The following is a 21,672-nucleotide window of genomic DNA, read 5'->3' on the forward strand; positions in this document are numbered from 1 at the left end:
CACATGCAATTTATTTCTTCTAAGCACTTCTCATAACTGGAAGTAGTACACCTTACAACGGAAAGATAGTCCAGATAAGCAAAACCAACGGTTCCGTTCAAAGTGGACGCATATGTGAAGACAGAAAGTCGTGCCAGTTGGTTTGAAACTGCTTCAAGTAGTCACGATCCCGGAAGTTGATTAAGTTGATAAGTTCCTGTGACAGAAGAAAACCGAGCCAGTATGCGACAGCCGTGAAGTAGCAAATTCTATTATCATCGTTATTATTTTTGGAGAAATTTACATTTCTCTATCTTTATTTTTGGTCATTGCCATTTCCTGTGCAATAAGCAGATCGCCGGCTTTTTGTTACAGTTTTGCGTTTATTACAAAAATAGTTTCCATGTCATGATGTACATCCAGAATGTCTATTTCACTCTTTCCAGTTTGCGCACATCGTAAAAAAAAAAAAAAAATCAGCAGAGCTCGGAAAAAGTCCGAAAAAATGGCAATTTCTAACCATCACGTCGTTCTCGTTTGCTCGCCAACTTCATTAAATAGAAAAACGGGTTATCATTCTTTAGTCAAAAAGTTTTACTAAGGTAGCGGTTGTTGAATAGATGCTCGAATTTCGTGGTCATTCCATTTTTTTTCTACCAGTATGATATTCTATTAGTAAGAAATAAAGCGTGACGTTCGCCATACATGTAGCAAGCACCCTCATCTGCATCATTCATGCTAAAATTCGCTTTTTGTTTGGGACCTTTCACCCTCTTTTTAGAAAATGGTGAATCAACAATCGCGATAGTGTCTGGCTATCGCGATTGTTGTATCGCAGTTCCCTATTGCGATTGCAAATGTTGCATCAGATCTTTTCCCGATTCCCGTTTCGAAATCGCGATTGTGTATAGCGATTTCCAAAGAGTCCAAAACTTTTTCTATCGCAATGTACCCGGCTCGGTCAAGATCGCAATTATTGTATTGCGATTTCCCCTTGGCGTTAACTACTTTTCGACGTCCCCAGTGTTGTGTCCCGATTTACCGCCCAGTCTCGATTGCAATTATGACATATCGATAGTTGCCTCGCGACTTCTTCTGTGATGTCCCTATTGCGTTAGCGATTATTGTAAAATGGTTTTCCCTTTCTGACCTTTGGCAAACGTGTTTGCTGCCTTACAATTGCTGTATCGCGATCACGAATGTTGCATTGTAGTTTCATCACAATTTACGTGTTGCGATCGCGTTTGTTGTATCGCGATTGTTGTATCATTCCCGATATATCGCGATCGTATTTGCTGTATTGCGATGGTGATTGTTATATCGTGATAAAACAATCGTGATTGCTGCCGGTTGCTGCAACACGTCTTCCATGCCGTGATCGACATTTTTATATGGCAATCAAGCAAAAGTAAGAGAGAAAGTACCCTTGAACTCTTTTATGCTTTAACAGATACCAGAAACATGGAATTCTTGCCAATGCGGTCGAGTCTTAACAGAGACACGAACAATCGCTGGGAAAAGATTTTCAGGTGAGGCCGGAAAAAATGCAACTATTTGACTACTATATATTAGTTTGTGATTACTTTGAATGCAGGGGAAAACACAACGCAGAATCAAACTCAGTCAGGTGGGACGTACTTCTTGCTGCGCGATCCCTCTTTGTCGTTTCTACAACTACATGTAGTGTATGCGCGCCTCGAAGGGGAGGTGAATAGTGGTGGACTATACCGAGACGTGAAGTATCAAGTTATTCTACGAGTTATTCTATCTAGCGCTGCGCACCGATCCGTTTAGTATGTACCAAATCATTTGGATGAAAAAGAAAAGGTTATTTTTGTAATTAAAAGGCATCACTAAGTAGGAGCTTTTAAATTTACAGTGTTTTGGGATTTGTCGAGCGCATTTTTTGGATTTTGTAGCAAATTTAGTAGGAGAATAATTTTCTACCCACCAGGAAACACAGTAAAATGTCGCCTTCCGAAGCTGTCGTGAAACGTCCCGTAACAGTGAATTCGACTTAAATAGCTTAACTGGATTTTCCGATTAAGAGCGCCAATCAAAACGCGCGAATATTGCTGTCCTCTAATTTGGTAGGAACTAAACCATTTTGATCGAAAGGCTGGCACCACCAGTAGTTTATTCATGAAACTGTGTTTACTTGCTTTTCCTCGAATCTTCCGTAAGCGACCACGATTGGTGGTCGCCTTAAGTCGCTAAGGAGAGGTTGCCTCTTTAGTGTCGTTTTGACTCAGATGGCTCAGGATATTTTAGTTTTATGAGAAATGTGTCTCAAGCAAACGGTAGTTTCATTTAACAGAGATGATAGTTGATCATCATCTGGTACGCTGTCGTTAAAATGTGGGGCGTGGTGGCTTGAACTCTTCCGATTTCTCCGATTAATGTCACAGACCATCCAATACGATCCAACTGTCAAAGATTTCGTTGCTTCAGTAGTGATAGCAAAATACAGGGCGGTCAAGAAATTCTGAAGTGCCGATCGTCGGGGAATATTACCGAACCATGCAACCGGGTCACAAGATTTCAGTTTTATAGGAATTCTAGGCCCTCCGCTTCCCTCTCCTGGGGCATGGGACGAAAAAATACCTGGGAACCAGGTTGCCATTCTGCGTTGTTCAAGCAATGTTTTTAAATGGCTCCACCTTGTTTTTGTTTTCAGATTACAGAGCCGAGTTGTACACCCGTTTAGTGATTGAGGAAAGCAAGAAACAAGCGCGGAAAAAACGCACAAAGGGCAGCAGAGCTGCACCCCAAGGACAGCAGAGAGAGGTCGGTAGCTCACGATCATTTTTTAGTCCTCGAATGTACATGGAGAGTGGGGGTACCAAAGGTTTTTTAAGGTTTTTAGCCTCAACCTCTTTTCTTCAGCAGATGAGTCATTTATTTCTCAGACACCTCTAGGCAAACTTTGGCTACAGTCAGTTGTTATAGTTACCAGATTTAACGTCATAATAAGGTGAAGCCATTTTTACCCAAAATGCAACTTTTAAGCATTTTGCCAATAATTATGCTAGTTTTTGTAAATTATGCTCTTTTTAGCAAAAACTGCAGAAATTATGCTTCTACTATTTATTTAGTTTGTTCAACACACCTCAATAACTATGCGACAACAAGTAAATGGCAAATACATTTACCGTATTTACATCTTGAAAATTTAAGAGTGCATTAAATACATTGTCTTACAAGTACAAAAACTCAAACAACTAACAACTAGCACGCGGGTGCAATCTTGGGAATTATGCCAAAAAGTATGCTAGCAATCTATCAAAGCCTACATATTTGGGTATGAATTTGTTTGTACATCCGAGATTAAAGGAAGAATCGTAAAGCCTCGGTTCTAGGTGGGACTATCGTAAAGTTTATTTAGGCACTTTGTATTCCAGACGAAGAGAAAACAAGTGTTGTGAGCGACGCTGATACCCAAACAGGTTTCTTATGCTTAGATAGGCATGGATGATTAAATTGGTTTTATTTTTGTTTTATTGATTTTATTTTATTTCTGTTGGGAGGGTACCTCTAAACAGTGGCTACCAAATGATGTCCCGACAGTGTCCTCCACTGTATAGACTTATTTCTACTCGACTATCCTTCTTCATTTCCCCGACTTTGAGACTGGCTTCCCAGAGTTTGGTTTACTTGTAGGAATTGTTTCAATTTAACAATGACTTGACTGTTGCCTAGTATTTTGAACATGGTTTGGAAGAATTAAGTTTTCCTACCTCTTAACCGGCTGAAAAGCTTTACAACGATTTTGAGTCGACATATTGCAAATTTCCAGAAACCTTATCCAAAAAATTGATTTTGAAGAATGAGAAAACACCAAAGAGACTGTAAAAACCATAGGATTAAAGGTCTTCCCCTTCCTTTTAAGGATTAACAAAAATGGTCGAAATGACTTGTAAAATGCGGCGACAGAAGCAATGACGCTTGTCATATAGCTGGAAATTTTTCCCAACAGCGCGCCTCTCCTTGGTTACTTCGAGGTCACATGACATCTAATTATGAAACTGATTCCCGCCAAAATCTCTGAGTGGGCAACATTGCAAAATCTATGACGTCAGGGGGAAAACAGTGCATTGTTACCCGCCATTGTTATATTCCTAGACTTTCTCTCAACTAAACAGGGACTGTCATTGGTTGATTCTTGGTCACGTGACCTTGACTAAAGTCAAATGTATCCCGATCGTGATACATTAAGCAATGTACCCCGCTCAGGCTACATTACAGCACGTGATCAAAGCATGGTGGAAAGTGGTGTCACAGAAGGCGGGAAAAACACCGCCAGGTCCTGCCAGTTTTCTTTTTCGAAAATAAACAACAACACAAACACGAAGCCTCAAGCTAAAAAGCAACGATTTTTAAAGTTATCCCAGAAGTTTCCAGAAGAAAAACAGCAGCTAGTGGAGGAAAACGATGCAGATAATATAACGAAAGTACTTTGTAAATCATTCATTCAGTGGTTTTGACAATTAAATTTTTTTTGTTATAAGTACCGAGTCCACTGTTTTGGATAGCTCCGGTTATTCTTTTGTTGCTGTTGAAGTGAAAGTCTAAAAATATAACAAAACACTTAATGTCAGGTCCCTCGGGAAACCAGTTAGTTTTGTTTTCCCTCAAGTCCTGATGTTTCCCTCGACTTCGTCTCGGGAAACATCAGGACTCTTGGGAAAACAAAAGTAACTGTTTCCCTCGGGATCTGGCATTAAGTGTATATTGTTGACCGACGACTGCCGTTACAGCGAGGTTTAATGAATTTCCAGCTTTAAAATTTCCAGCTATATAACAAACCTCTCAATGACTGGTCGTGGGGGAGACCGTTAAGTTTGTTGACAAGATTAAATGTTTTCCTCGCAACCAGTCATTAAACGTTTATTATTTCATGTTAATTTCCACATTAAAAAGGTAAAATTTACCGACAGCTCTACCGGCCTTGTGATATTCATTAGGTTGTTATCTTTACGAATACAACTTTAGAGAACGAGATTACCCAACTTGCTTCGTGGAAGAAAAAGAAGAAAACGAACAAGACCATCGCTACTCGTACGAGAACAGACGGCCACAGCAGTACAAAACCAACGGGAATATAAGCAAACCCACGAGACAGCGGTGGCTGAGAATGTTTCCCCCGCGGAAACATCAAAACAAGCAGGCAATTCATTCACATCAGCTCTGGCTGAGATCAACAAGAGACTTCAAAACCAGAGTAAGCTGTGGGCTTGCCTTGCCAGCGGATTACCGCTCACGAGTGCAAACACGTGACAAACATATGATAGACATACAGGAGGCAACCTGCTATCACAATATGTAGACAGCCACTTTAATCTCGTGAAAAAAAAAAACAAATAGCTGGCAGTGAGTAGTACTTCGTACCCGTCGTTTGGTTCCAAGTTAATTTTACAGAACTGACACTCTGTTTCTCTAATACTCGTCGGTCGTGGGTAAAAATCTTGTGAAACTAGCTCGGGGAATGACGGAGACTCGTTAAGGGCTGAAACGTGTAACTCGCGTTCAATGCTCGTGAATATTCATTTTTTGTATGTGTGTGGAGGGCGAAAATACCATACAGCGACCTTCTTTTTCTTCTCCTGAACTTCTAGACAGTCTTTAGAGGAACTGAACGAGATGAAATAAGAACGATAACGTTTGAAGCAACGCGAATACACTTTTTAAGTGACGTGTTTATAGATGTCGCCATCGTTTGAGCTCCCTCAGGTTTCCTCTCGAGAACGTGGAGTAAAATTACGTCACGTCTTTACGAAATTTGATTGGTCGGTTACCTTTTCTTCTCGTTGTAAATATGGTAGAGTCGAACCCCGCGGCTTTACGGACACCTCGTTATTACGGACACTTTTCTTTGTTCTTGGGGGAAGCCCTTACATTTTCCTTAAATTCAACCCGCTTAATATGGACACCCTTTAATACGGACAACGGACACTTGTTTCTTGCCCAATCAACAGATTCTCAAAGAAAGTCATCTTCGCCAATGCGGACACTTCACGATCAACTGTGTGCCTTGATAGAACCTTCCTCTTCGAATGTAAAAAAGACCTTCAGCTGACAGTAGTTCCCAGCCTACAGTACACCGAATAGGGTGAATTGTAGATGTCCATTTCAGACTATTTTGGCATTACATGAATCATGAAGAGAACGGTTTTGATTAAGTAATATATAAATGAACGATTTTTGAGTCGCTTTCCGTGGATTTAGTCCGAGAAATGATGGTTTTGTGAAGGTTAGAAATGTTTAATAAAATGGGTCTTTTTTAATTTCATAACATGACCTGCTTAATACGGACACCCCGTTAATACGAATACTTTCTTTCGCTCCTTCAGTGTCTGTATTCACAGGATTTGACTGTATGTACTTGCGAAAATGAAAATTTATGAGCATTGGATAGAGCAAACTTATGGTAGTTACACGTCTCAACCCCGTATGAGTATCTGGTAATGATTTATGACTAATGGTTAATAGCAAGAGCCACTTGTGCCGCCATTTTTTTTATTTGTTGACCCCGCCTCGCTTTGGCGCCCTGAAATCGTGAAAGCGAGTCTTCCGGAAGTCAACCAGTTTACCGGAAACTGTTTTCGCATGGTCCGCATAGTTCTAAAAATAACTTTTTTGGGATTAAGATATCCCGGCCAACGCCCTGAGTGTCCCTCTCTGTCCTATTATGGCTCTTGTTAATAGTTAATAGAAAACTAATAATAATCAATAATTATAATTTACCCCGTTCACATACCTCAAAGACTGTTAAGACGAACAAATAGCCCATTTCCGAGTTCTCACTTTCAAAACGAGGCTAAGTACAAAACCTTTCTTTTGAAAATGAGTTTTATTTGCATGAGAATAGAAAATCATTTTCATATCATCGGCTTTGCACTTAGCTTTCTTTTGAATCAGAGGCATGGGCAACTCGGAAATGGCCTGTTGATCTGTTACTGAATCAGCAAAGTCACTGAAATGGTAGTGTCACCAGAACCGAGCTGATACAATGAAGCTTAACTAAACCCCAAGAAGGGTAATAGATGTTTTTTTATATATTATGTTCTGTTATTTTGATAAATGACAAAAAACAATAATTATTTATTAGTTATTATACTGAACTACTAACCATTTATGCCATTTATCATTACCCACGACTTGGACCCACGACCCACGACGCACGACCATTAATCAAACTCGATTTAATGCGGTTTTGCTTTGCACATTTCTGTCAAGAGGACCAAGAGGGTGCAAGGAATAAGAGACGTGGTTTGCGTGCTGTAAGTTTCCCGCGAAGGAACTAAAGGTTTTGATTGGGCGTTATGTGATTTACGGCGGGAGTGATGGAATGGCTTTCGGGTAGTGTTCCCCTTCGTTCTTACTCCTTCCCCTACGAATGTCTATCATCTGGCAGGCTAGGCACAAGAGGATCTCAAGATTTCTATTTTCATCCTGAGATATTGGCAATCAATTATATTTTCCGAATATACTTTCGTCCAAGGCCTACTTGCCGTGCCTATCAGTGTGTGTAAATTACGTCCTCAAGTCCCCTTCTTGACCAACAAAATTCAAAACAGAAGAATACTGGATTGCAAGGACCCATAAAGCACCCATAAAGTACAGGGGTTGTTCAGTTGCATTCTTCTAAGTTAGCTACTAAGGTAACTGAGAAAGTTTTCTTTGAATTGAAATTTCGTCGAGTTTGTTGTGTAAAACTTCAGTAAGGGCTTGTCCTTTATTTAGGAAACCGGTAAACAATAAAAAGAAATTACAGAGGATTCAAGAAAAATGCTCAGAAATAAATATTTGGGCATGTAGGAGATAACATTCAGTGCATTTTTGGAGGGTATTCAGTTAATATTTTTATTGTTGTGCTCGTTGTAGTTGTTGTTTTTTTCTTTTACGCATATCTTCGGGTGAAGCCGCTCTGTTTCAATGATTATGCGAAGTAACAATGAACAACTTTGAGACTCCATTCTTTGATGGTTGTAATATTCAAAATGCGATACGTTTGAATACTACTAGATGAATAGTAATACTGGTGTTTGGTTATACATGTACAATCATCCCTCGATCCTGACGACCAATTTAATGCTAATAGGTGAGGGAAAATCTATCTGTTCTTGCTCATCTGCATAACATTTGGCACATCAGTGTGAAATGCAACGTTTGAACCGGGCCTTGGGTAGCCTGCGATCAGGCGGTCCTTCTTCCCTTTTGTTTGGAAGACGAGGGGGAAAGCATGGGTATCATTCTCGTTCCTCCCCACTGGGCGAGGTGCGAATTCCTCTTAGAACTGCCGCCCGTGCTCATTTCAGTTCGTAGTCATAAACAAAGATGCTTGAAATTCTATCCGATCTTTGATACAAGGTAGCGTACTGTTCCAATACCTTTTTTCTGGAATTGGAAGCAACGTACAGCAGTAAGAGCCGTTGAAGATGCATTGAAATACATAAAAATGTCAGTATTTAGCAGGAGTTTCAGCCAAAACTGCTAAGGGATATTTCAAAAATGTTGAGCAACGAGTCATTCTGCGTCAAAGTAAGGTTTGGAGCAATTTATAGTGCTTCTAAAACTAAAGAATACTTTTTAAAGAATAACATGATTGGCAATCGGCCTTTGTTTTCAGAATTAGGAAACACTGGAATTACCTGTCCCGAAAATTCGAACTGGTGGTTAGCTCGTTTAACCTCAGAGCAATTTGTTTTTGAAATTCCAAAACAATTTCACAACTAAGTTTTGAATGACTTTCTCGTTACGGACTTCTGCTCCAACGATTTCTCTGAAATTTATCTGGCATATTTATTATATCAATAAAAGCCAGTCAATACCAGAAATTTCAGCCAATAATATTAGCAAAATATTTTACTAGACGCGATTTCCATTCGACGGTAGGGTCCTTTTAAGCGCTAATTTCACAAAAAGTATTTACCAGCAGTGAAATCAGAATATTTCATAGTTTTGCCGAATGAAATCTATTGTCCTTTGTAAAGCTTGACAGCCATCGCGTTGAAAACAAAATTCAAGTTCTGGTGAAAAGTTCGTCATGGCTTAACCCGCCTGTATTAATGACGGAGCCACCTTAAGCAAGTGAGAAAGTAAGAGGCAAGAGACCGAAATCCTTTGTAGTATTAAGGTGGTTTCAAGCTAACATCCTGCTTGTGATCATGAATAATTACTGAAAAAAAAAAACCACAATTACTGAATTCGGCTTTCGTATGATATGAAGAATTATGTACATCTCGGAGGGGCTGAGATGGATAGCAGCGTCCAAGGTCTGCATAATTCTTCATATCATGCTCAGCCTCATTCAATAATTGTTAATTCGGTAACTAATAGACTATCTTTTTCACCATTGTATGTAATAAAATCCGATTTAATGTTTCCTGTTTTTGATCACTGAAGGCATTTGGAGAAATTCGCGAGAAGGAAACTGGAGTCGAAATGTGTCTCGCAATTGTTTCTGGGATGGTTACTGGGGACGCGACGGTCAGCTAGTTAAGCAATGGAAAACGTTTTCCGTGTTTGCATAGCCTTATATAAACACGAGAGGGGTTGGGAGAATTCAAGACAGGTATGCAAACCCGAGACGAAGTCGAGGGTTTGCATAACTGTCGAGAATTCTCCCAACCCATCTCGTGTTTATATCAGGCTATGCAAACACAGGAAGAAAGTTTTCTATTGCTTTTATAAAATAACTTTCCCGAAACAAAACGCAAAACCCTTTGTTTGGCACTGATTAAAAGATAAATTCTTACCAGTCGCAAAGTCTTGTCCACGAAGCCAGTTGCACGCGTAATCAGTTCTTGTTTTGCAAAAAGATGCTTCCCAAAATACGGACTTTTCTCCCTTAAAATGTCAGCTTAAGCGAAAAAAAAAGTGACACACTTTCTTTGTAACGATTTTCCAAGTTTCAGCCGACGAAGGAATGAGTAAATAAAGTAAACTTGTCGAGTTTTGAACTCGAAAACTTTTTCAAATTCGTGCTTGCGTGATGAGCGCGCGAAAAGCAAAGCATCTTGACGCTTAACAACCATGTTTACATACTCTCATACAAACACTCCTCTCGGCCAATCAGAGCGCGCGTACTATTTTAGTTACTTTATGACAGCCAATGGCCCACGTTCGATATATTAAAATTCTAACATGACTCCGATGCTTGAGGCTCAAAATTGCAAAATTTTTAACACTCCATTGTCTTGCAATTCCCAAAAGAGACTTGAGCACAAAGAAAACCAAACCAAATGTAGACAAATGACCAGAAAGCCTCGGAGTCATGTTAGAATTTTAATATATTGAACGTGGGCTATTTTTTCCCTGTCCCTAGTAACAGTCCCAGAAGTCTTTGCGAAACTTAACTAGTCTGAGTTCGAACGTTCATATTTGCGAATCATTAACTCGAACGCAATCTCTAATTAGAGAGTTGCTTCTCCCGCGTTTACGGTCAAGATCACTGTGGTAATCCATTGTGCTTCCTGTAAAAGATGAACCCAGTTTGTATCGAGAGCTGGTGCTTGCGGAGGACCCAGTTCTGTCTCGGCGCTTGCGACAAAGTTGACATAATTTACGAAAGGCCTTTCTGTAGCTGCGATTAAGGCAAGAGTAGATGATGGGGTTTAAGCAAGAGCTTGTGTACTCCATCCATTTAATGATGTTTAATAACGAACGAGGAACTGCAAACGACTCATCATACGCATAGCAAAGAATGATGGCGAAAAATGGTCCCCAGCAAAGCACGAACAAACCAATCAAAATGGCGATAGTCTTGGCCGCCTTGACGTCACGCTCATAGCTGTGCCCTTTGCGCAGACGATGAACTTGTTGCCTGGCAACAAGATAGATTCTTGTATACATGACAATCATTACGAACAGCGGTATAAAAAAGCTGGCACAAGAAACAAAATGCATGTAGCTTGATCTCGTCGGCCAGCTTGCTAATCTCAGCCCAGACACTACGGTAGCGTATAACCAAACAAACAGAATCATCAAAATGGCTCGGACAGAAGTCATAACATTGGGATAGGAGAAGGGATCAGTGATGGCTGCATGCCTGTCAACTGAGACAGCCGTAAGGTTCATGATCGACGCCGTCCCGCATAGGATATCCATGCAGTTCCAGAAAGTCCTGAGCTCTTTACTAAACAACCATCGATTAGACGTCACCTGTAAAGCACACCAGAAGGGCATGGCTACTATGGCAACCAGAATATCGGCCGCGCTCAGACTGATGACAAAATAATGGCATACGGTCCGGAGTTCCTTAAACAAGTAGAAACTGATGCAGACCAGCGAGTTTCCAATTAAAGTGAAGATGACCAGCAGGCCTCCCAATAAAGCCGCCAAAATGTTTTCAGTATCTGGATGAATGCTTGTATCTGATTGGTTGCTGATGAGTGTTGATGAGTTCATTTTCCAGTGTCGCCACTAGGCTATCCCTCACCTGTTTAAAAATATAAAAATTTTCTCACCTCCTGCAAACTGCAATGAAAACTTATTGAATCAATGAACTGACTGTATTTAAGACTGAACTGCACAAATCATTTTATTAATGATAAGCGAGGTAAATGCAAACCACAAGCGATGGACATTTTAAAAGTTACGTTTCGTAAAGGGCAGAAAAAGACTTTTTTTTAACGCCGCGGAAACCACTTATTAAACTTTTGCAGTATATATGACGATGTAAAATACCGGCTTTAAGCGTTACTTAGAAAGCTGCTTTAGTTTATTTCACCAGAGAAAATACAAAAGACAATAATACAGAAAATACACAGAAGCAATGTGGTGAGGAAGCCCAAAAAGAAAACATAAGGCTTATAGATACTGGGCTCTCTCGGGGTATAAAAGTGTAAGTTTACAGCGCCAGGAGCGAGTGTATACTATTAAGTTTCTTTCTCCAAATCATGCAGTGCAGTTCTCTTATGTCGGTTAGACTTAACTGAAGCAACGTTACGAAATTACAAAACAATGACTTGCTTTGGAAGTTTATCGGATAACAAAAGACTTACCAGTTAATAAGACCTTTTAAAAACCGGCTTTGAAGCCAACAATCATTGACGGGAAATTCCCTTTAAGTGTCATTCTTAACTTTTCCATGAAATCGACTTAAACTGTGTGCACTTTTTCTCTCATACTCCGAGTAAACGCATAAGAAATAAGGCGAAATGCCTGTTTTATAGTATAAAACGACTCCCACTATTTCAAAACAACCAATTATTAACATCTTCAGCTGCTGTCATTGAGATAGTTAATTTGTCTTTTAACACCTGAACATTGATTGGGATTGGTTCATTGCAGCTTATGATGACTTTACGGCGTAATTAATTTTTTAAACCGAGACTTTATTTTTGTAAAAGAGTAAAAATCGAAGATTCATGATTAGATAAATCTTTCATACTTCTCTTACTAAGCAGGACAAAGCCATGACGAGCCTGTGGCTTTGCTGTGGCGCCAACGTAAACTTGTTAACTGATCACGTGGGAAAATATATCAACATCTCAACGCCGCATGTAGTTATAGAAACAAAGCGCTCTTAATTAAAGAGAAAAAGTTACAGTTGCGTGTCTGTCAACATGAATATTGCCAATTTTCGTTGTTTCAACAAACTAGGTAATACGTTACGGAAAACAAGAATATAGTGAAGGGAATTCAATCACAAGGCTGTATGCAGATGCAATAAGAGAATAGAAAACGTCCATGACTGAAACACCTGTCGCATGGTACACAAAACTAACACTACAAATCAATAACAATTCTATCTGGCAAATCATCAGATTAACGTAACATATCTTTGTGGATACTTTTGCTCTGAAAATTTCGGAATTTTTTATGCAAGTTAGGAGCTGGTATGTCTTTTTTGATATCCAACTCCCAGAACTTCGAGGACTTGGTGATGTCCTTGATTTGTCTAAAATTACTGAACCGAACCACTATGTCAGTTTTTGCTCATTAAAATAAGCTAAACAACAAATGTCCACTTTTAATGGATACCCATGGTCGCGTTGTTAACGAAGCTTTCTAACTGAAATATTTACGGTGGCTTTTGAGACAGAAACCGGCGGGTTTTCTTGGACATTCATTATCGTTTCCACAAGTTTACCTCGGTAATACGACCTATAAGATCCTCGGTGAAGCGATTTACCCGAAAATGCTTTGTTATTGCAGCTGGAAAATCGTAAGTGTGTACCTGAGAATTCTGGTGATGTGTGTAATATCTGGTAGATGAACTCTTAGCATTAATTAAACTAACTTCTGTATTTACATATTCCCAATAGATATGACCAAATTTTCATGACCCAACAGTGGTCTTGTTAACAGAGTTCTACTGTATTTGGCAGGAATATAGCCGTACCTTTAATCTATTTGTGCGACATATAGTTTGCTGTTTATAAATAAACCGCGCAGAAAAGTTGATTCTGGAATATAGGACGATGCACAATTTCTCAGTAAAAATCGGAATGAATAAATGATTAAAAAGAATTGAAAAATGCGACTGGAAAAGCTTAACTCACCCCAGAGGTGTGAGGAGCACCAGTCCGCTCCCCTCCCCCACCCGGTTAAAACCACGGCATCATTCACATAGGATACCCCACAAGAAAGCCAGCTAACAAGTAAAGCTTATTTTTCATTGAAAACTTTATGGCGGGCTAACAGTTTCACTCATTATCATCCAGGCGAGTAAAAACGAATACGATGTATATTAAAGCTGATATCGGCAGCGTTCTCATGAACTGGTGGCGTTTCCTTGGCAAGTACACTTATCAAGTCATTTTCCCAAATTAGCCCTAGATAAGTTACCTTGTCCAAAAACCTGCACTTTAAAGGGCTTCGAACAATGAAAACCGTCCAGGAAGCACTTTAGTCATAACTTTTCTACCCTGTTGAGGAAAATTTGTCAAGGAAAACCCGTCTACGAAAACTGATTCATCCTTGTATAAATTAGGCTTTATCTCCAAATTGTGCAAATAACAAGGTATAATTACTTTATAAAATATAACAGCATAAAACTAATGCCTCCGCGTCTGAACAGTCAGTTTTAACATTAAAATTGTTTTCAAAATGACCAGAAAGCCTGAATGCAAACTGACTAATTCCTTTCATTACACGGTGAATTCAGTGCTAACCATATACAAGTCAGACGAGGCTTATACAACCGAAGTCAAACCAAACAAACGTATTAGCATACATGTTGTAAGAATCATCTTTTACCAAGAGGAAAACGGTCAGTTTGGGTCGACACTTACACTTTTGATAACAACTGCATTTCACGCTCCATGTTTCCTCCAAAATTTCTTCCCCACTTTACGATATGTCTTGATATAAGTAAAAATTTTAAAATACGCTGATCAACTTTTACACAAACAAGCCAAGCTAATATCAACAAGCAAACTTACCAGAATACGTACAATAATACTCTGGCCGGTCATTTACAACAATAGATTTTTTTCAAAGATGAATGGTTGACTTGCTCGCTTTCACGTGAGGTGGATAGTTAATCGAAGGTTTGAAAGCACGGAAATGATGTTTGCTCATGGAATCGGCAGGGTTGTAGCTCTGTTTCCAGAACTCACAAATGCTAATGGCTTTTAAACTACCTGGATTTTATTGAATGTGAATACCTTAAAGACAAACCAATCACGGGAACTCACTTGCATTGTGCGTTAAAAGCTCGTTAAAAACCGTAATAGAACCTTTTCAAGAGTGGGAAGCGTGCGTGAGCTTTTTGAGAAAATGCCCTAGGAATTTTCCCAATAAAATTAAAGCTTTGATCACCACTACACGAATTTCAATTATCGCTTATAAAGAGCGTTACCCCTTGGGCTCGCAGATATTGGTGTTTGCCACACTGATCAAACAAAAAGGATAATACGTCTATCTCAAGTCTTAGAACGTTGTTTTTCCAACAAAAATACGTGCGATCATAAACGTTTTGAAGATTTTCTCTTCAATTTTCTTCTTTTGACCTCTTTTACTGCGGGCGCCGTTCTCAACTTGACCAAGAAGCAATTGAAGAACAGAAGTTAATCATTAGCATACTGTGAACTGAAATAACCCGAGCATGTCTTACTTAATTGCACAACTGAGTACAATGATGATGTCAGACCAAACTGGTCCGGTCCGAGTAGGACGTTCTTGTAAAAACCGTGTCATCCATCGTCTCGAAGACAAATTTGATTTCTAGGAAATATTTTTAATCGTTCAATGAAATGACTAACATTGGCTTCACCCACCAGCTGGCTGGAAATGAAACCTTGAGGAGAAAAAAAAAAACAACAAGAAAATGTTTTCTTGTAGATAATGAGTTTCTTGAATTAGATTTCAGATGAAATAAAATTACTTCCAAAAAAAAACCAAGCGAAATTACGGAAACGAAACAAAAAGACAAACCCGTTTTGTTCCAAGAATACGTCGGTGATCGACCGACGATATGTTACTAAAGGTACGAAGACTGAAGGATGCAAAGGGTGTTGCCAGTGGGGCAATTCGGTCAAATGCTTTTATCTTTTCATTTTGTATAGGCGTTTTCATTTAAAACATCGCCGAGATTTTATTCGATCTTAAGTCCCTCAATTTAGTTACAGTCCTAATGGCACAAGAGAATGTTTGGATGATTTTTTCAAATGTTTTTATAGCGTGGAATGGTGAGTGAAGGTCTGTGTTTTGAATTATGGGAAAAGGAAAATCGGTTACAGACTGTAATTTAAATATAAAGATTTGATTAGAATTGAATTGAAAATCTTATTATTGAAACAGACACAGACCAGACAGTGTGTCAAATGGTCGAGGTGCCCATCAACGGAATAACCGGTTTATTTGTTCTCTTCTTCTAACTTTTTCCGATTCTCGACTCAACCCACTTAAAAAATAAAAAAATAAAAAATAAAAAATAATAATAATTATAATAATAATAATAGCACAATGCCTTTTTCAGGAACTGGTATTTACCGAGAAATTTCAAACAACTCTCGTACCGCGAAAAAGATAGCGAGAGACTTTTTTTCATCAGTGGTTATCAACGTCACCTGCATACAAAAATATACGAACTCTCATCCCTGACTTATACAGAAGACATTTAGCATCTTTCAGAGAAACTTTCTGCCATTTATCATCTCGACAGATCTGACTCCTGTCACCTCTAGCTTGCAGTTTAGTGTTAAAATACTGATTTCCAGTCAGAAAAGAAGTATGAATTAATTAATTAAATAATCTCTTTGAAAAATAAAGTGTGAAATTTTAGACCTGAAAAAGGAAGGTATTAAAGGATTTCTTGCCGAACAAAACAGTTTGCAGAACTCATCATTTTCACTAGGTGTATTTGTAGTTAAGGTGCAGTGAATGGGGAATGTAGTTAGAATAGCTCAGAGTTCTATATAAAGCAAACCTGGGGGTTACTTAGACGTAATTATGACGGGGAGGTGCAAAGTCTTTCCTTTGTGAATGGGGTTGGCTCCTAATTTTTTTGGTTATTTTTAAGGGTTGAAATTATTTTCAGTCGGATCAAAAACTGTCTTATTTTGTTCCTTTGGACACTTTCTGGTCTAATGGCAATTTCTTCGGCTTTAATATTTTCCCTCATTCGCACCTTCCCGCCGCCACTGTTTGTAATCCTTGGTTAACCCCCACCCCCAGCCCCTCGGGGATCAAACGCACCTTAAAGAACCATTTACCTCATTCAGAACAGTTGAAATGCCTGGTAAACACAGAAACACAGCGACTGATGCAAGATCCTTCCCCATTTTCCTCCCCCTCCCTTACTCAAATCCGTTACTTTATCACGTTTTAATGTCGGCAAGATTCATGCCTCAATAAAAACATCCGCCAAAGGGATTCTGAGGGTTTAATTGTCAAGTTGTTCATTTATCAATAAAATTTGATTTTTTAGACAAGGCACACTTCGTCAACGTAAAACACTTTTCAAATTTACAATAGAATACACTTAAATGTTCACACTCTTATTTTTCTGAATGTAAACAATGGCACTGCTATCAACGTAAGCTTCTGAAAAGTGTAAGCAAATTCTTTTTATGAGCTGACGTTGCCATAATCACGTGTCATCAGAACAAAGCATGTCGACATTCAGAGAATTCATCCGGCAGTTTCTGAGCTGAACTTTGAATGTCCTGTGAATTAGTCAAGACAAACCACTGAACGCAATTAGTTTATGCGTAAATAAAATAAAATGCGCTTCGCAACGTCTTAAGTAAACGTCTATAATTAATGAGAATAATGCTTTCTTGGGTTAATGACACGACGAGTCAAAAAAAAAATATATCGAGTTCTTCCAACAGGAATCGACCCCATGACCTTGTGGTAACTAGTCCAGAATCTATACAAATGAGATACAGCAGGGTTTATTCTAGAGCGCAGCTTTGCGGGATTTCCGCAATTTGGAAAAAAAATGCCGCATAAAATTTTCGTTGCCGCGTCAAATGGGGTGCACAAAAAGTAGACCCAAGGATAAGTACTATTTTTTTAAAAATAAAGTATTCGAAAACAACACTGACAACAACACTGATTTGACGGCCGCTCTATAAACTTACTTTGGACTTTTATAGCATCTTACTGTCTCAATTGCCTTTCTCTTCTTCGTTTGAGTCTTTATTTCACCAGACAAACATTCGGGATTCTGCAGTAATTCGAGCTCAGGCTTTTTCAGTTGCCCAGAATGTTTCAAAGTGCCGGCAAAGCGTCGGGCAAGTCTGACCCATGTAGAATGTCAAAAGTCTTAAAAAGCACTCAGTTTTTTTTGGATTTGGTGCCCCCTTTCTTGAGAAAGGGCCCCCTAAAATTACAGAAGAGGGTCCATTTGACCATCATTCTCTATTTTCCAATTCCCCATAATACACTCTGTTTGCCCCCCAAATTTTGCATAAACCATTGTTTTTAAATGCTCCTGGGAGTATTGCATTTTCCCAAGAGCATTTAAAAACAATGGTTTATGCAAAATTTGGGGGGCAAACAGAGTGTATTATGGGGAATTGGAAAATAGTCAATTGGCCAAATTCTAGTCTGGGAAACTACCCACCTACCCCTCCCCTAAGCTATCATTTTGCCCTAAGTGAGTAGTAAGTATTAATGTTGGCTTAGGGGAGGGGTAGGTGGGCAGTTTCCCAGAAACGTATAGTGATCCAAAAAAGGTTCATGCACAAATTTGCATTAACATTCTAATGAGGTGAATTGTACTTTGCCCCAAGAACGTTCTTCTTGTTCAACTGCCTGAATAAACTGGCATCTATACTTCTTAGTCGTCTACAAACATTTGACGGACTCAAAGAATAAAACCCAAGATTATTTAAACGCAGGTGCCGCAAGAAATACATTTCACCTAAAACTAGCCGCAATAAGTACCATAATTATCATAACTGAAGCCAAGGACAGGAAAATAAAAAAAAATTAATACAAATAGCCAACAAAATGTAAACCTAAGAAGAAAAACACAGTGAATAAGCTCAGAAAATTGGATACAACCACAATACCTTACGAGCAGCGAATAATTCAGTTACCTAGAGTATTCAAATAAATCAGTCGCAGCATTCAATTCAGAAGCGTGGAAAAAAAATTTTTTTTTTTTCGTTATTCTAAAGTCACCCCTTGCAAAAAAGTGTATCAATATTGATAATAAATTGCAAGATCACAGGTTCAAATTTAAGCGAATTTCGATTATAAAAGTAAGAGGTCACAATATCAGCTGCTTGGTGTTGATTCGGCAAAACACTAAGAACACAACACCTAGCAGACTGAAGATTTTTTAATTACACAAGAAGGCAGATCTCTAACACTAAAAGAACTCGAATCAGCCAACCGGTGACACTAAAACTGACTCGATCAGCCTTTTCTGTTCAAGAGTACAATAATCTTTTAGTACATCCCCTCCGCTTTCTTTCTGAGGTGGGCGGAGGCAGCCAAGAGGGGGAGTGTTCGCCTATACGCAGAAATCGCGTGAGGCGAAATAGTTCCTCTATATATTCTGCTAAATTTAGAAAAAATTACGTTCTAAAATTGAAATATACATTTTCACATAATATAATGACCATTAGGAAGAAAAATGCTGATTTGAATTATAGTATTTACACCTGCGACAAATGGCGATTAAATTTAGAAGCAGTCAAACGACGCCTATGTCATACACATGCCAAAACTTAATTATAGTAAATTTGTGAAAAACGTATTTTTGTGCAACGAACCTTAATTAAAGATAACAAGTGCCTGAAGCCTGTTATAGTAAATTAATAATTATTTAATCAATACCGCCATAAGATTAGTACTAATCGTAATTTGGTTCCACAAAGGCACCGCTTTTGAGTTCGTTCTTGTATATTCTCGTTTGAATTTTCTGACAGCTTATCTTAATACAGATAACTTGTACTGAAAAACCATTTAACAACGCAAAGAGGTTATTAAGGTTAAAATGTATATCTTCATTTCTAACTGAGATGCCTTTGGACTGACGACACTGTGACGAGTTCCTCTGTTCTGATAACGTACATTAGCGTGCCAACCGCGCGATTTCAATCTATCTACAGCCATCAGTGTTTTTCGTTTGTAATTCCTGTCACAGTGAAAAGCCTTTCATGACCAATATTCGATGCGCAAGCGACGTGTTGAATCAATGTTGTCAGCCTATATGTGGGTCCGGATGTGATTTACTGTATTTTCCTCCTCGGAAAAACGATTTGATCAGCTGACTTGATTAACTTCTTACCCGGAGGATCTACACGAAACAAATGTCTTGCAAATGGTTCATAGAAATTTATAAACTGACTAGCTATCGTAATTAGATTCCATTAAATTCGTCTTGTAAGAACAAGCCTCGACTTAAATTTTTTCATATTTAACTGAGCTTGTGGGTTATCGTGTTTTTGTAAATGATTGAGAAAATCTAGCATTTGTTCATCAAAACTGCAGACCACCCAAAGGTGAATTTCAAAATAATAATTATTAACAATGCATCTTCCCAAAAACACAATGGTTCATATGTTGGTTGCTGTTAGTGTGAGGTCAATTCAAATCTCTTATGAAACACTTCAAAAATTGGCCTCGTAAGAGGTGAGAATAGTTTCATCAGTTCTCGAGAGAAGCGAAATGAAAGCAACACGGCCTGATACGGCACGCTCTCCGCCTCAAGGATAATTACCGCCGTTTTTTGTAGCTGCTGAAAGCAGAAAACTGATCCAAAAGGTCATACTCTTACTAAAATGATTCGATAATTTTTTTCATCTTAGATAATATTCTATGCTAGTGAAAGGATTTCTCAGTAGACTTAGTTGAAGCGGATTTTTAGAAAAATCGTTGGTGAAAGTTTTGACTGATTCATAATTATGTAACATCTTATTTGAATAAATATTCTATGTCAAACACAAAAACATGGTAAACAATCACAGAAAAAAACCAACTCGTCAACATATAGAGACCTTTGCGAAAACCCCAACCCTTTAAATCCTAACATCAAAATTAAGATTCTCATTTGTTTCCCCTTTAAGCTTCCTATCGAGGTAATGAGAATTTGTTGAAGTATCAATTAGAGTGATCATAATTATAATTCTCGTCACTAGTGTGTGATGTAAACCATTGATATTACAAAGGGAAAATTGATGCTGATCACTCTTAAGGCCAAAAACTACTGAGTTGTTTTTACAAAAGGGGCGACTGTTCTGCAAGTAGACTTACAGTTACGACGTCATAAACGTCTCTTGCCGAATTCCCACCAAATAGGCTCGATTATCAGCCGTTGTTCGGGAAATTTTCAAAGCCCTGAAAAAAATAAATAAATTTACAACATCGAATTCACAGCGACTAGCTCCGCAAAGATAACAACTGACAAAGGCGTAAAACTGAAAATAATCCTCAGTTACAAGAAGATTGTAGAAAACAAAAAACAAGTGAATAAACATACGGCGTATTACTTTCTGCTTACTTCAAGTAAAATTACACTTCCGAAATCTTCTGGAATTGATCGCTAGGCCAGACATATATTACAAACGGTCAAGTGGCTATCCTCAGATATAAAGGTGTAATCTTTTATAACTCGAGTTTACCAGGAGGTGATCTCATCATAGAAGATAACGCCTGACGCTTTACCAATATCGCATCTACAGTTTGATCACTGAAATAAAACTTATAAAAATCAGCTGTTTTAGATCGATTCAGCTGGATGATTCAAAACTAATGCCGGCATTGTTTTCAATAATACGGTGATCGAAAGCGTGGTGTATAAGCTATACATGGCAATGTTGACATACAAAATTTAAAGTTGGTAAAAAGGTAGTAGATGTTTAAATATGAACATGTTTTCATAAGGGCGCAAGTTAGTACTTATTCCAAAGAATACTGAATTTTTCGCACAGAAAATATGCCATTAATTCACCGTACAATTTCCAACTCACACCACAATGACTATAGCCACTATTTCAGTGATCAAAAAAATGTATTTTGCTAAAGTTTTGAATGTTTAAAGTAAATTTTAATTGAAATGCAAATGGCCTCGTCTGTATGGTTTCTCCACAATCATAAGTGCTAAGAAAAATGAGGAAAACAAATTCCACGAAAATCGTTATACGGTCTGTAATATTTGCAAACCATACAGACTAAACAACTGGGTTAGAACTTTTATAACTATCCAGATAAATAAATATATCATAAACAAATAAAATGGTACATAGCAAAAACGAGAAATTCGTTCCTAGATCGTAAAATTCT

At 38.4% G+C, this 21,672-nt stretch overlaps 1 protein-coding gene and 1 long non-coding RNA gene across 2 annotated transcripts; one reads left to right on the top strand and one right to left on the bottom strand.

Moving 5' to 3' along the window:
• Positions 1–1,399: 1,399 nt before the first annotated feature.
• On the top strand, positions 1,400–5,412 carry LOC140935495 (uncharacterized). Its single transcript, XR_012165217.1, has 3 exons — positions 1,400–1,508; positions 2,657–2,766; positions 4,972–5,412. It is a non-coding gene; the product is annotated as an uncharacterized lncRNA (long non-coding RNA).
• A 4,942-nt stretch (positions 5,413–10,354) lies between these two features.
• Positions 10,355–21,641, bottom strand: LOC140933427 (alpha-1A adrenergic receptor-like). The gene is made up of 2 exons (XM_073382983.1): positions 20,644–21,641; positions 10,355–11,419 (listed from the first exon to the last, which is right to left on the bottom strand). The coding sequence occupies exon 2, from the start codon at positions 11,386–11,388 to the stop codon at positions 10,357–10,359; it is 1,032 nt and encodes a 343-aa protein (XP_073239084.1). The 5' UTR covers positions 11,389–11,419; positions 20,644–21,641; the 3' UTR covers positions 10,355–10,356.
• Between the last annotated feature and the right edge of the window lie 31 nt (positions 21,642–21,672).

The sequence above is a fragment of the Porites lutea genome, chromosome 4 (genome assembly GCF_958299795.1).
Source record: "Porites lutea chromosome 4, jaPorLute2.1, whole genome shotgun sequence".
Classification (NCBI taxonomy): Eukaryota; Metazoa; Cnidaria; class Anthozoa; order Scleractinia; family Poritidae; genus Porites; species Porites lutea.

Bases quoted from the DNA above. Each gene is read 5' to 3' on its own strand.
- LOC140933427 (XM_073382983.1), bottom strand. From the start codon at position 11,388: ATGAACTCATCAACACTCATCAGCAACCAATCAGATACAAGCATTCAT.